Source organism: Rhododendron vialii, chromosome 13a (assembly GCF_030253575.1).
Source record: "Rhododendron vialii isolate Sample 1 chromosome 13a, ASM3025357v1".
Taxonomy (NCBI): Eukaryota; Viridiplantae; Streptophyta; class Magnoliopsida; order Ericales; family Ericaceae; genus Rhododendron; species Rhododendron vialii.
This window is the reverse complement of record NC_080569.1, coordinates 32,443,310-32,457,008: the sequence shown is the minus strand read 5'-3', so window position 1 is coordinate 32,457,008 and position 13,699 is coordinate 32,443,310. Positions and strand designations below refer to the sequence as shown.

The following is a 13,699-nucleotide window of genomic DNA, read 5'->3' as shown; positions in this document are numbered from 1 at the left end:
AGCACAATTAACAAATACAAAATAAAAATGAATAAAGACGAAATAAAAAAGAAAAGTCTAATGACATAGCATATACTACATTTTTTACTTTATAGACACAAATGTAGTGCTCCCTACATAAGTAAAAAATGTGGAACCACCTTTCTGTCTATAGAGTAAAATGTGGTGTCATTAGTATTGCTCAACTACAAGACAAATGAGGTAGTATATTCTCGATTTTTATTTTGTATCTATATATACACCCTCCACTTTCTCTCTCTACCGTGGAATTCAAACCCGCACCAAGTAAACCCCGAATCCAATTTCCAAAACCCCCCTCTATATCCTCATCTTTTTCCCATACCCAAAAAGCACATTCCACTCAGAGAGAGAACAGAAACGCACATACTCTACAGAGAGAGAGAGAGAGAGAGAGAGAGAATGTCAATAACAGCAACCACAAGAAAATCCAAATGGCACCCAACACCACCGCCGCCACCCAGTCCCAAGATCCTCAACTTACCACGGCGGACTCGCCGGAAACAGCCCAGAAAGGCAGCCGGAAAGACGACCGGTGGCGCCGGAAGGCTGGACTCACTGTTCGAACAAGAGAGGGCGTTTTCGAGGACTGTTCCCGTGGTTTTGTTGAACTCGGGCGGTGGTGGTGAGAGGAGAGAGAGAGTTGAGGAGCGAGAAGAGGGCGGGGGAGGTGGTGGGGTGAAGGAGGGGGAGGAGAAGTGGAGGTTTCAGGCGGAGATGTTGAGGGCGGAGTGCAATTTCTTGAGGGTAGAGAGAGAGTTTGCGTTGAAGAAGTTGGAGAGGAATAGAGTGAAGATGGAGAGGACGCTGCGGTCTGCTGTGATGACCCTGGTTTCTGTTAGTCTCTCTCTCTCTCTCTCTCTCTCTGTTTTTCTGATTAAATGCAAATTAATTTAGTTCGTCAAAATCTCAGTGTTTTTTCTTTACTATGAACGGTGGAAGAATGGAAATATTTGAAATTATCAAACAAGGAGTAACTCCCATGAATGGGGCAGAGTTGACACGACCTCCCATATGCAAGTGTACAAGGCTGGCCAACTGAGCTAATCCAGTTGGTTGCCAAAGTTTTTGTTTGGACGCCAAGAAAGTTTTAGGAAAATGAAAGAAAACGAGGTTTTTCGAGTCCTAGAGTTGTCAATACTTGACCAAGGGTAACTTCTCGACTTATTGGGAAAAAAAGAAGCAATTTTGGATTTTTTCTGGTTTTTCTGAGTTGGGTTTTACATAAATTTGGGAAATGAACAGAGGACTCTGCGATCTGCAGTTCAGACTCTGGTTTCTGCTAGTCTCTCTCTCTCTCTCTCTCTCTCTCTCTCTCTCAACGTCAAGTTAGTCTCTTGTTGTCAATTCTATTACTATATGAGACCGATGGTAACTTTGAAATTAACAGATCTAAAAACATCTATTTTGGGTTTTACACAATTTTGGCAACGGCTTATAGCATATTAGATATGTGCAGAAATGGAAGAAAGTAAAGGCAAATAAAGATTCTCTGTTCCTGCAGTTTGGATTTTAGATTAACTGATCTAAATACAGCCATTTTGGCTTTCAGGAGTTGGGTTTCACATAATTTTTGGTAATCGAACGTGAAAGATGACATTATAACATTGGAAATTTGCTTACTTCTATTTTGCTCTGTTTTCCGAAGAACGAAATGGAAGTTATAAATATATTAAGTTGTTTTCAAATAATTCTAGTTGGGATTTGTGTTGCATTTTAGGGTCATTCGTAGGGCTACAAAATGGACTGTGCGGTTTGCGAGTAGCTTGAGGCTTGGGTTGGTAAGGGCTTGTTTGAGCTCGGCTAATGAAGTTATCAAATGAGCTCGAGCCAGAATTTTAGGCTTCTTTCATAAATGGGCCGAGCTCAAACTAGCCGAAGCTCTACTTGAGTAAGCTTGCAAATTCATGATAGCATATCTAAAATTTCATTTGGGTAATATATGTACCAATCTACACTATTTTGTTGCATTCTTTTCAGAGAGCTCGAATTCGTTTATATTTGATCAACTCGAGCTCGGCATCATGGACACTAACAAAGCTTGAGCTTGGGCTCGATTATTTTGGCTCGACTCGAGTTTGAGCTCATGAAATTTTGACCGAGCCAAGCTCAAAGACTTCCAAACTCAGCGGCTTGGCTTTTTTGTAGCCCTCTTTTCTGCATGTTTTTTTCTCAGAAACAAACATAGCACCTATCTTTCTTCTCTTGAATTAACAACTTGGATTCTCTGTCTTCTGTTCAAATTCACTTGGTAATGAAAGTATTTGTCTTTACATTGCGATTAATTTAACGTTGGTTGTAGGGACGGAAGAAAATCTACGAAGGAAAGAATGCAGATGTGGTAATAGAGGAAGAGATTGAGGATTTAGTGGAGAAACTAGAGGAGCTGCAGAGGAGCTCAGGAATCAAAGATTTTGAGGTCCAACAGAGTAGTAATTTTGACAAAAAAGCATCACTTTTGCAGCGACGGCTAGAGAAGCTCGGAGGGTTATCGGATGGGAAACGAGTGAAGGAGATCAGAGAGATGGCTGAATCTAGCTTTTCAATCAATACGAAAGGGGAAAATAGTGACAACAAAAGCGATAATAGATTCACAGATGTAAGTATAAATCTCTCTTATAAGTTGTTAGATCCTTGATTCATATAGAATGAAGTTGAGTTCCTTAGACTTCACTTGGGTTCTTGGTAGTCTTCATTTGGGTTGGTAAGGAAGTGGAAATAAACATGAAGTATAAGTGTTGTGGTGGTGGTGGTTGTGGACTAGGGATTTGCTTTAGGCATTGTTTGGATCTGGATTTCTTGATAACGAAGCGAATAAGCTAAATTCTTCTTGGTTGGATTTCGAGTATCAAAGACAGCCTTATATGCTGCCAAGTACTTGTTCTAGGTGAACAAAGAAGAAGCTTTCTTTTTTTTTTTTTTTGATCCACAAAGAAGAAGCTTTCACTTGTGGTGATTATGATTTTCTTTAGGCTGTGTTTGGACCCTGGATTAGTGGATGATGTAGGTGAACAAAGAAGAAGTTTTCACTTGTGGTGATTATGATTTTCTTTAGGCCGTGTTTGGACCCTGGATTAGTGGATGATGAAGCGAAGCAGCTATGCTTAATTCTTTTGTTTCCACTGCTAGTTAATTTCACGAATCAGTGATCCAAACGCAGCCTTGAAGAAGGGATAAATTGTGATTATTAGATACAAATGTTATCTATATCTACAGTTTGATTTGAGAAATAGAGTATGCAGGTGGAGGCTCTGAAAAGGAAAATGGAGGGACTGTCAAAGGGGATGTTACATAGAATGGAGGAGGAATACCGGTCGATGCTTCAAAGTACAGCCAACAATTCTGCAACCAGTTCTGCTTCCAACTCCAAGCGAATTGAATTTCCTGATTCTTCTTCTTTCTCTATACGAAGAACCAATGAGGCAAACTTCCTTAACTTTTATCTGCTTCTCTTAATTTGACACTGAGAACCGTGATTTGTGGAACTTAGGAGGGACTATCTTTCCAAAATGTGTTTTCAATCTTGTGAATTTTGTTTTCTATACCGTTATAATGAAGGAATCTGTAAGGTTCTCTTAGAAGGCTTAAAGAAAACCAATAACAATTCTGACTACCCTATGCAATGAGCAAGTCCTCCATGGGATTGCCTTTATCCTATGCAATGAACAATTCCGACTATCCTATGCAATGAGCAAGTTTTCTGTACCTTTTATTTCCCGTAAAATATAGGATTATATGCAGAACACATAGAGTAACTTGAAATCATATTTTTTAGACAACTGAGGATTGCCATTTTACGTGCCATGAAGTTTGAATGAGTCTGTACTAATTTCTTGAGATTTTTTTGGCATTTTATTTGCTTCTGTTTAGGGACACTTGTCTCAACGCTAGAACATAGGGATATTTTTTTTCCCCTTTTCCACAGATAAAAAGAAAAATCATAATGCTAATAATATTATATTATGATGCAGCGGAAGCCAATTGCAACGCAAAACTACTAAATTGAGTCCGAATCCGTTGATTCGTAACGAATACCCGGAGATCGAAATCCTTCTCTAAACCTGTTTAGTCAAAGAATACCCAGGAATAAAGGCATCAAACACTTTGTTGATTCCGTAGAATACCAAAGAATTTGGCATAAAAGAGAACACTCTTTATAATTTTATTAATCCAAAAACTTAATAATCCTAAAACTTACAACTCTACTTATAATCAATCCTAGTAATACTAAAAAGGTAAATTGAAATTAAGAAACTACTTCCTTGTTAACTAAGATACTAAATAAAAGGAAAATCACATCAACCTACCTAAGTACGGAAATAAATAATTCTAGACTAAGAATATGAAATCACAAAATTTCCTAATCAAGAGCTAATTAAATAATTACTATATTCTTCATGAATTCACGGCTGCATCATATTATTCGTTCAAAATTGAAAAAAACGAAGATGTTATGCTTTTACCACAGGAACCAACTTCGAATGAGGAGAAAAGTTGCTCGGGAAATTGCAAGTCTATGGTGAGGAGGATTGTGGAGCAAGTGCGAGCGGAGACAGAGCAGTGGTCACAGATGCAAGAGATGTTGGGGCAAGTGAGGGAGGAGATGGAAGAACTGCAGGCTTCTCGCGATTTTTGGGAAGATCGTGCTCTTGATTGTGATTGTGAAATCCAATCATTGCGTTCTAAAGTAAGAAAACCATTACATTTTCTTCTTGTGCATTTCCTGTCCATCTATAATTTTGTTTATTTGAACACATTGATAGGTTGAAATCAAACACTTAAAAACAATGTGAATATGATGGTTTAACTCTCTTGAACTAGTACTTTTTGGCTGTGTTTGTTCTGGACACTAAGATGTTCAGACACGCTACAAACATGTGCCCCCAACATGTATCTGGTTTTGGTTCTACACTTCTTTGGTTGGCTAAACCAGAACGCGCTACACATGGTGGGAGACATGCCAGTACACTCTGAATGAAGTATGAAAGGAATTCTGTCCAATATAAGTTTGCTAGACTTTTTTCATAGGATTCCATGATAGTTAAAGTTCGTTTTCTGTCTTACGTTGGTTGTATCAATATTAATTCATCTAATTATATTGACCATCTTTGAGAACAAATTATCTTAGTTAAATTGCTACTTTGGTGCCTTGTTAGGTACGACAATGGAAACAAAAAGCTCTCACATTCGAAACCAGGGCCAACAACCTAGAAACAGAATTATATTTGCTTAGAGGTGAGCTTGAGAAGTTCAGGTCGAAGGAGAAAATCGAGGAAGTGACGAAGACGATGGATTATCCGCCACTTTCCTTGGGTGCTCAAATCGCACAGGAAAAGGAAAAGCGTGTTTTAATTTGTCGATTGAAGGAAAACCATCGTCCTAGCAACAAAGGGAGCAAGCAGGAGATCTTAACTGGTGGAAGAAGAAAAGTACACACAAGCAGCAACGGAGATTTGGTTCCGAAACGCTCACCGTTTCAAGAAATAGGGAATTCATCACCAAAGCTGAGGCAAAAGAGCATGGCAATATTCCCTTTGCATTTTGCTGAGCCTTTCGAGACGCACAAAAGTTTTTGATGCGAGTTAGTATTGGCTAATGCAAGCTTGGTGGGAAATTAGATTTCATATCTGGTAATGTAAGCTTGTGCAGAGTTTGCAACAGATTGAAAATGGAAATTTTACAAGTTCTCTGCTTTTGGAAGTTTTATTCGCACATTGTTTCGTTAATCAGCAGGGAAAAGAGAGCAAGTGCACAACTAGTCTCAATGATCTTCTAACTGCTTACTACTACTTGATGTACTTGTATTCTCTGCATCATTTACAACATTTAGCCTGTTAGCCTGGCATGTCCTGCTTTTGCTTGACCGACTCAATCATCTCTATGTCCTGCTTTCGCTTGACCGACTCAATCATCTCTATGCCCTGCATTCGCTTGACCGACTCAATCATCTCCGGTCTTGGACCGTCCTACTTATAACTCAAACCTACCAATAACAATTTAGTCGAGTGAGTTGCACCGAAATTTGGGTCCGCCTACCACAGCCATTTTGAACAGGTTCTCAGATTGCGTTGTCGTGCCATAAACTGGGTCCGCCTACCTTTTCACTTGGGGGGAGGTGGCCCAATACATTTTACTCACAATGGATGTCTCTTGCCTCCGTGTTTCTCACCACTTTTCAGCCTTCAAATCTTTCTCTTTCTTTTATGAAAGGTTACAAGTTTTATGCAATTGTATGGTGTATGTAACAACCTTTGCAAGTAGCTTGGCCCAAAAGCTAATTTTTTAGAAGTTATGATTTTGATACTTTTACCGATTCCGAAAATTGTGATTAGTAGAAAGACGAAAATATTCCTCGTCATTTTAATAATTAACTCTTGGTCAAGGACAAAATGGACTAATTCACAGGGAAAAAAATTTATTTTGCAGCTTTTATAGTAAATACTACTCTTGTTCTTCTATAACATTTAATCTATAATCTAAAGCTACAACCAATACTATTCATAGCTTCTCTAGAATCTAAAAATCCAGAATTTGAAACAGAATCAATAATCTAAAATTTAAAAAAAAGAAGCTGTCGCAATCACACCCTGAATAAAATTGAAAAGTAACAACACTTTATTCCAATTATGAACAAAAACCTGAATAGTGTAACAAGTAAACAACAACTAAACAAAAAGGCTTACTTTCTCTAAAAATCTAGTGAGAAAACATAATCAAAATCTGACCTGAGCAAAAAACAACACTACAGAAATGAGGATGTTGAAGGGTTATTCGGTAAAAGGCCCTGGTAGTATGACAAAGTATCCATAGACTCAAGTTGAGGAAGCTGAGGAGCTAAAAGATTGTCCATTGTTGAAATGCTCCCAAAGTTTTCTTGAATGTTGTACTTGGACATGATGAAGCCCTGCGTGGGATGAACATGAGGAGGTACAATGCCGACCGATTGAACCCGATAATTGACAACCTGCTGCTGCTGCTGCGGATGATAAGCTGCTGTACTGAAGTTGCCGTAATTCGGAAAACAAGAATCTGAAAACGGAGGCAGCGCAGAAATGCGAGATGGTGGAATGTAGCCATTGCACATGGAGTTATAATCGTAATTCTTTTCCACATGGTTAGTATCATATTTGGCACATTGATCAGCGACTTCCTCAGGCGATGTGACAGTATATGCAACTTGCTCGTCTAGTTGTTGTTCTTCTTCTTGTCCGCCTTTTTTCGACTTCCCTGGAGCTTTCTTGTAGATCTTGCATAGAACCCAATCATCCAACTGCAAGAACGACAACGGTTATCGATCATCAACGATGAAAAGACACTGGAAAAAACTTAGTTAGCATAGATGCATGGGAAATGTTTATATACCCTCATATCGTATTCGTCCTTTTTGATTCTGGGAGGCGCATCGACTGTGTACTCTTGCATGATCCAATTGGTCTTGTCGCCGTTTTGTGGCTTCCCTAAATAGAAAACCAAGGACTTCTTTTTCCCAACGGCAATGCCTCGGTGCTCCACAGGCTTATCTGCTCCAGTTGCTTTCCAGTAGCCGTCGCCAGCTGCTCGTTTAGGCCGTTTTCCTTTACGATATTTTCGATCCCTCGGTGAGAAGAAGTACCATGTATCATCCCCTAATACTGGGTACTGATCTGTAAATCAATCCATTTATAGGTTACGTTATGAAGCTTTTTACTAGCTTCAAACAAAATATACAAGTTTTGCACTAGAACCTATTTATAGGTTACGTTATGAAGCTTTTTAGTAGCTTCAAACAAAATATACAAGTTTTGCACTAGAACCCTAGGAAAAAATCATACAACATAAGAAATAAACTCAACTATGGAAAATAAACTAAATGAAATGAAAAAACATATATACACATCTCTTAGGGTGTATCATATGCATCTATAATTTTATGCTTCATTCATAATATTACATTTTAATGTGTTTTGTAACTTTTGTTCTTAGAATTTATAACCTTTCAGCATTTTAATGTGTTTTATAACTTTTGTTCTTAGAATTTATATCCTTTCAGCAGTATGATTCGTAACATTTTTATTATGATTCATACCATTTTGGTGTATCTTGTAACCTTTATATGATTCGTAACTTTCTAATAATACGATTCGTAACATTTTCTCTATAATTCATAACATTTCGAGGGTGCATATCTGGGTGTGTATTTTAGACTTTCCCATATATATATATATATATATATATATATATGTATATAGAGAGAGAGAGAGAGAGAGAGAGAGAGAGAGAGAGAGAGAGAGAGAGAGAGAGAGAGAGAGAGAGAGAGAGAGACCTGCAAGGTATTCTGGATTGTGCATATAGAGGTTTACGTTCTGAATTCTGTTATACGGCATCGACTCGTTATTGACCTTCTTCTGCAAGTAATGGACAATGAGCTCGCCGTCGAATGGGCAGAACCTGTACCCTGGTGGAAACTCTTCTGTCGAGTTCTTCCTGTTATGTTTATTTGACATCACTTAGTCATATGCTGAAAATGAAAATAAAAGGGATTCCGCTTTTCTGCAAGCCTTTGAGTACTGTTTATGATCCATATTTACAAACTCTTCTGTCGAGTTCTTCCTGTTATATTTATTTGACATCACTTAGTCATATGCTGAAAATGAAAATAAAAGGGATTCCGCTTTTCTGCAAGCCTTTGAGTACTGTTTATGATCCATATTTACAAAAGATTTTTCCCGCGAAGAGTACTATATTTCCGGGAGAAAATTTTCAACAGAATCTAACCTTTAAATACACTTTTGGACAAATATACACTCTTGTACAAATAAGAATACACAAACAAAAGGTGAAAACACAAACAAAAGCCAAAACAAAAGCTGAAAACAGACTGCTTAATTCAAGTAAAATTATAAGCGGAAGTCAAAACAAAAGGTGAAAACAAAAGGTGAAAACAGGGTACCATTCAGGATGGCTAAAGTTGCTGTCGATTTGAACTTTGGCAGCAAAAGCTTGCTCTAATGTTTCTTGTTGGTGTTCCTTTGTGGGAATGGCTTTATGATCAGAGTTTTCGGTGTTTGCTTTGGAAGCCGTAGTTAGTCTTCTTTTTGGAGGAGGAGGAAAAGACATGGACGCGAGAACAGTGTGGGCCTGGATTCTCTCTCTCTCTAGATCTCCCTCTCATCTGAGGAGTTTCATTTGGATACAAACTAATGACTTTTACGAAATATATATATATATAAAGGAGTTTGTTTTAAAAGAGATAGAAAGGAGGTTGTTTTGTTTTTATTAATCGATAAGTATGAGTTAATAAAGCATATGACTTGATGCATATCAGTTCAAGAAACCTTTTCGTTTAGTAAATAGAGATAGAGATATACGAATATGTACGGATCTAGGACTCTCGTCTGGTGGGGGCATTTTATTAATCGTAATCGTGAAAATTTTATTTTCGTAGTTAGTAACAGTAAAATCATACTACTAAATTAGGACGTGCATATATAACCAATTATAATGCATACTCTTGGAAAAAGTGCAAGTGGAGTAAAGTGCAGTTGGTAACTCCCTTATACTCCAATGCACATGGGCAGGATTGGATTCCCGTAAGCACTTATCCTCCTCCCCACGTTCCCTAGGATAGAATAGATTAAGATTAGCGAATGATAAAAATACTCTTTGTAAAAAGTATATAAATAATAGCACGAAATATCATACACAAGAGTATGTTTTACATTGTTATTGACAAGTTTGTAGAATGAAAGAGATGGTTGGATTTCCGTAAATATTTATCCTCCTCTCCAAGTTTCTTAGGATAGAGTATATTAGAATTAGCGAATGACAAAAATAATCTTTGTAAAAAGTATATAAGTAATAGCATGAAATATCATACACAAATTTTAGAGTATGTTTTACATTGTTATTGACAAGTTTATAGAATGAAAGAGATGGCTTTACTAATGATTTTCAATAAGATATTTTTCCATGACCGTTAACAAAAAAAAAAATCGAAAAAATAAGTATTCCAAATAGGCAACCAATGTAAACCAATAATTATAAATCAACCAAGTTTTTTTTTTCTCTGCAAAAGAAAATTTAATTGATAGAATTTGATACGGGCACATCGAATAAGAGTTAAACCTTGAAGACTTAGCACAAGGCCAATTAACCAAGAATTAATTAACAAGAAACCAAGAAGGTAATCCAACGTTGTAATACCAACAACAAGAATTAATCTCAACCGAGTGTAAGCATAAAATTAACAAAAATGCTACGCGCACAACCGTTGTGTTGGTTTTGCGCCTAATTCCGAATGTCCAGATATGTTTGGACGGTCTAGACTTTAGATATATACAAGTGTGTATGTTAATAAGAGCTGTACCCGTGCCATGCATGGAGGCAAGAAAAAATACGATTATGTTTAATGTTATTTATAACTACGGGTAAATTCTTGTTATCTTATTTTTTTTCCCATTGATTTATGAATTGACATAAATGCAAAAACTTTTAATTTGAAAATGTTTGAGCATAAAACGAACTTTGAAAGCTTTTTTTTTTTCTGACTTTTTATTTCGCAAAGTGTAGGAAAGATGAGAGACGGAAATGAATTTTATTTGGTGAATGCTACAGAACGGCAAAAGTTATTTGACATTTGTGATTAGCTCTAAATCTTGCTTTCTTCTTCTGTTTTAACCAAGTATACATAATAATCATAGGAGACCCTTTTTAATTTCCTTTTAGCAATACTAATCATGGAATTAGTTGGGCTTAAAAACTTAAGGACTACGTTATTTTTCGTTTTGTCCGACAACACTATTATAGGTTGATTAATTACGGCGCGGGAAATAAGGATTAATTGTTAACCAAAAGCCGGTTATAATAAAAAAGGGCATGCATGCATGACTGATTGATTATTTGTGCTTCGGTGCCGGGTGGGTACCACGTGGTGTCCGTTCGGCTCATCCGGGCCGTCTATTTCGGTTTTAGATGATTCAGATTTGGAAAGAGAAAAAGGAGAGAGATTGATGGGGTGAGAGGAGAGAATTTCAATTTGTTTTGGACGGCCCCGAATGGGCTGCTCGGGTACCATGTGGGCACGGGCACGTGTTACCCACGCCGGTACCGAAAAATTTCTCCAAGACGAGGGGAAAGAGTCTTCCCGGAAGACTTTCGAATTTTTCAATCTGGGAACGGCTTCTCTGTCATTTGGGTAGGACTGCACCCCTTGCGGTCCGGCAAGTTCTACTCCCAATTTGCGTCTATTTCAATGATTGTTGAACATTGTAGAGCTTGTAAAGTACAACAGTCTCGCGCGTGAAAATTATTAATCAAAAATCGAATAATATCTTATCATATTGGAAAAAAATGGGCTCCTAAGTAATGATCTAGTATATATGTTTAACTCATTTTGTTTCTATATATGTTTACTATGATCAGATATTATTTGGTATTTGATTAACTTAAATTTTTAAATGACTATAACTCAAAAAGCTCTACAATGTGAACAAAATCAATCATTGAAGTTGATGCAGAATGGGAACGGAACTGCCGGACTGCACCGGACTGCACCTGTACGTACAGTCCTCCGGCCAAACAGCAGAGAAGTCGTTTCCTTTTAATTCCATATTCTCGAGGGCTGGAATGATATGGAGTATGAAACCCTGTCAGGCAAAGCGAGCCAGACGTTTCTTTTTTTCTTCCTTTGTAACATTCATAGCATATGAAAATGAAGCTATCAAAGCAAAAAGACAATGCTGTAGGGAATCTGATCAAATGTACTGAAAGTGATGCTGATGATGTCGCTGAATGCTCCAAATGGTTTCACTTAGAGATGTAATGAAGCTGAAAGTCTCAAATGATTGAAGGCACCCCTGGGCTAGAGATTTGGTCCTGGTATAATGGTATTGTCTATTCAAATGGACTAAAAGTGATGTTATTTGGGCCATTTTGTTTCTGGGCCCATTCAATATCCATTGAATATTTTTTCTCTTCTTTTTTTTCTTTTGTAGGCCTCTTGGGGTACCGCATCCTCTGGTCCGTATTTGGTCTGCCTTTCGATGTATTCTTTGTCGAGTTCTAACAAAATCTTGTTGCCTATAAAAAAAAAAAAATCTGATCAAAATGAGGGTGGCTTCGTGAATGAAATCAAAGCTCAAAATCAAGGTGTACTCTGTGTAGGATTTTAAAAGCTTTCTAATTGGAATTCGTAAACTGAAACTCTAGTCTGGATTTGAGGTGTTGTAACATCCAACTTTCGGTTGGGTGCTCTTTTATGCTTCTTTGTATATTGTGTTTTTTGTGGATGAGCACGTATAAGCATCTACGTTTTCCTTCTTATTGTACCCCTTTCAAGTTTTATACTTAAAAGTTTCGATTTGCCGAGAAAAAAAAATGAAAAAAAGAAGAGACAATGCTGTAACAAATTAAGAAACTTGGGGTTTGTTTAGAACTTGTGTGAAATACAAGAAAAGAAAGGCAAGGAAAATTAAAAATCTTTCTCTTGCATTATCTGTTGCATGGCTTTTTGTTTATTTTTTAGTTTTTGTCTCCTTTTCTTGTTAAGCATTTGTGCTTAGTGAGTGCCTCTCTCGATGTACTCCTTTCGAGTCAATAAATCTTCCTTTTGCCGAGCAAAACAAAAAAAGATTGTGCAAAATATCACTTCCCTCCCATTTTCCTTTTATTTTATTTTCTTCCACTTTTCTCGAGTTCCAAACACGGCGTTAATATGGACGGAATGAACAAGAGAGAAAAAATATTTATCTACCAAAGTAATTATTACTCCCCAATTAAACGACATAAAGTAGAAGATGCACCATAGTGTATGGTTATTTACTACTCCTATTTAACATGCATATTGATAAAATTATCATTAACCAATATTGTTTCGTTCATTTTTAATCGCATAAAGTTTAGTTTTTTCTATTCTTTTTGGTTAAATACTACTGTTTTTTTTTAAACGGCAAAAAATTTATTAATGCAAACTCGACAATGAATACATCGAGCAAAAAGAAAGAGAGGAGAAAACCCAAGCTCCGTGAAATAACACAAGAGCAAGAGGAATCCCAGAAAAGAGAACATCCAATGAAAAATTGGATAACGGAACAAAATCCGGATAAGCCTTTTAATATATGGTAAAAGGAATTTATTACTCTTTTTGAAAAAAAATCACAAAAGAATAAAGGGATCGAGCGCATGACATATGACATCATTGAGGTGTTATGACTTATGACGTTGCATCATGTTTACTCAAACCCGAGACCTCACATCACAATACAGTGTTTCGAGACTGCTATTTCCAACTCAATCACAAGTCACACCCAATTCTCTTACAGAATGCATCATTGTTTTCTAAAAATAATTTCCAACTCAATCACACGCCAAGTTCAATTTTCTTCCCAATGAATTACTATTTTTGCATATAGTTTTCCAAATCATACGACAAAGTAAAAAAAAGAAAAAAGAAAAACATTCGCGAATTCAACCAAAAACTAAAGAGGGAGAACATTCAGACGCAAATGGATAGTCAGTTCATACCCTTATTTAAAGCTGTAAACCACGAAAAAGAAAATGAAAAACATCTACTAGTCCTAGGCGGCCGACTTTTCGAACACCCGTTGGTTTTCTATATACTAAGACTATTTTTTCCTCTTGCAGTTAGAGGATTAAACAACCACGAAACTCTATGTAAAGTTTTAAGGACCTGATTGTACCCTTG

The 13,699-nt window shown here is 37.0% G+C and overlaps 2 protein-coding genes across 4 annotated transcripts; one reads left to right on the top strand and one right to left on the bottom strand.

Annotated features, from left to right (window-relative positions):
* Positions 1–270: 270 nt before the first annotated feature.
* Positions 271–5,783, top strand: LOC131314579 (uncharacterized). Of its 2 annotated transcripts, none has more exons than XM_058343328.1 (5): positions 271–855; positions 2,321–2,617; positions 3,261–3,440; positions 4,487–4,705; positions 5,175–5,783. In XM_058343328.1, exons 1-5 carry the CDS (start codon positions 421–423, stop codon positions 5,592–5,594), a joined length of 1,551 nt encoding a protein of 516 aa, XP_058199311.1. In that variant the 5' UTR covers positions 271–420; the 3' UTR covers positions 5,595–5,783. The 2 variants fall into 2 exon arrangements, with proteins under 2 accessions (XP_058199311.1, XP_058199309.1); XM_058343326.1 differs by having other exon boundaries at positions 349–855; positions 3,252–3,440.
* Positions 5,784–6,616: 833 nt separating this feature from the next.
* LOC131314575 (NAC domain-containing protein 2-like) lies at positions 6,617–9,171 on the bottom strand. Of its 2 annotated transcripts, none has more exons than XM_058343321.1 (4): positions 8,948–9,171; positions 8,321–8,481; positions 7,381–7,661; positions 6,617–7,288 (listed from the first exon to the last, which is right to left on the bottom strand). In XM_058343321.1, the coding sequence occupies exons 1-4, from the start codon at positions 9,112–9,114 to the stop codon at positions 6,761–6,763; spliced, it is 1,137 nt and encodes a 378-aa protein (XP_058199304.1). In that variant the 5' UTR covers positions 9,115–9,171; the 3' UTR covers positions 6,617–6,760. The 2 variants fall into 2 exon arrangements, with proteins under 2 accessions (XP_058199304.1, XP_058199305.1); XM_058343322.1 differs by having other exon boundaries at positions 7,381–7,592.
* Between the last annotated feature and the right edge of the window lie 4,528 nt (positions 9,172–13,699).

Coding starts and splice junctions, on each gene's coding strand:
- LOC131314579 (XM_058343326.1), top strand. CDS start 421: ATGTCAATAACAGCAACCACAAGAAAATCCAAATGGCACCCAACACCA. Junction 3,441..4,486: donor CTATACGAAGAACCAATGAG/GCAAACTTCCTT, acceptor CTTTTACCACAG/GAACCAACTTCGAATGAGGA. Junction 4,706..5,174: donor TCCAATCATTGCGTTCTAAA/GTAAGAAAACCA, acceptor GTGCCTTGTTAG/GTACGACAATGGAAACAAAA.
- LOC131314575 (XM_058343321.1), bottom strand. CDS start 9,114: ATGTCTTTTCCTCCTCCTCCAAAAAGAAGACTAACTACGGCTTCCAAA. Junction 7,662..8,320: donor CAATCCAGAATACCTTGCAG/GTCTCTCTCTCT, acceptor ATTGATTTACAG/ATCAGTACCCAGTATTAGGG. Junction 7,289..7,380: donor AGGACGAATACGATATGAGG/GTATATAAACAT, acceptor TCGTTCTTGCAG/TTGGATGATTGGGTTCTATG.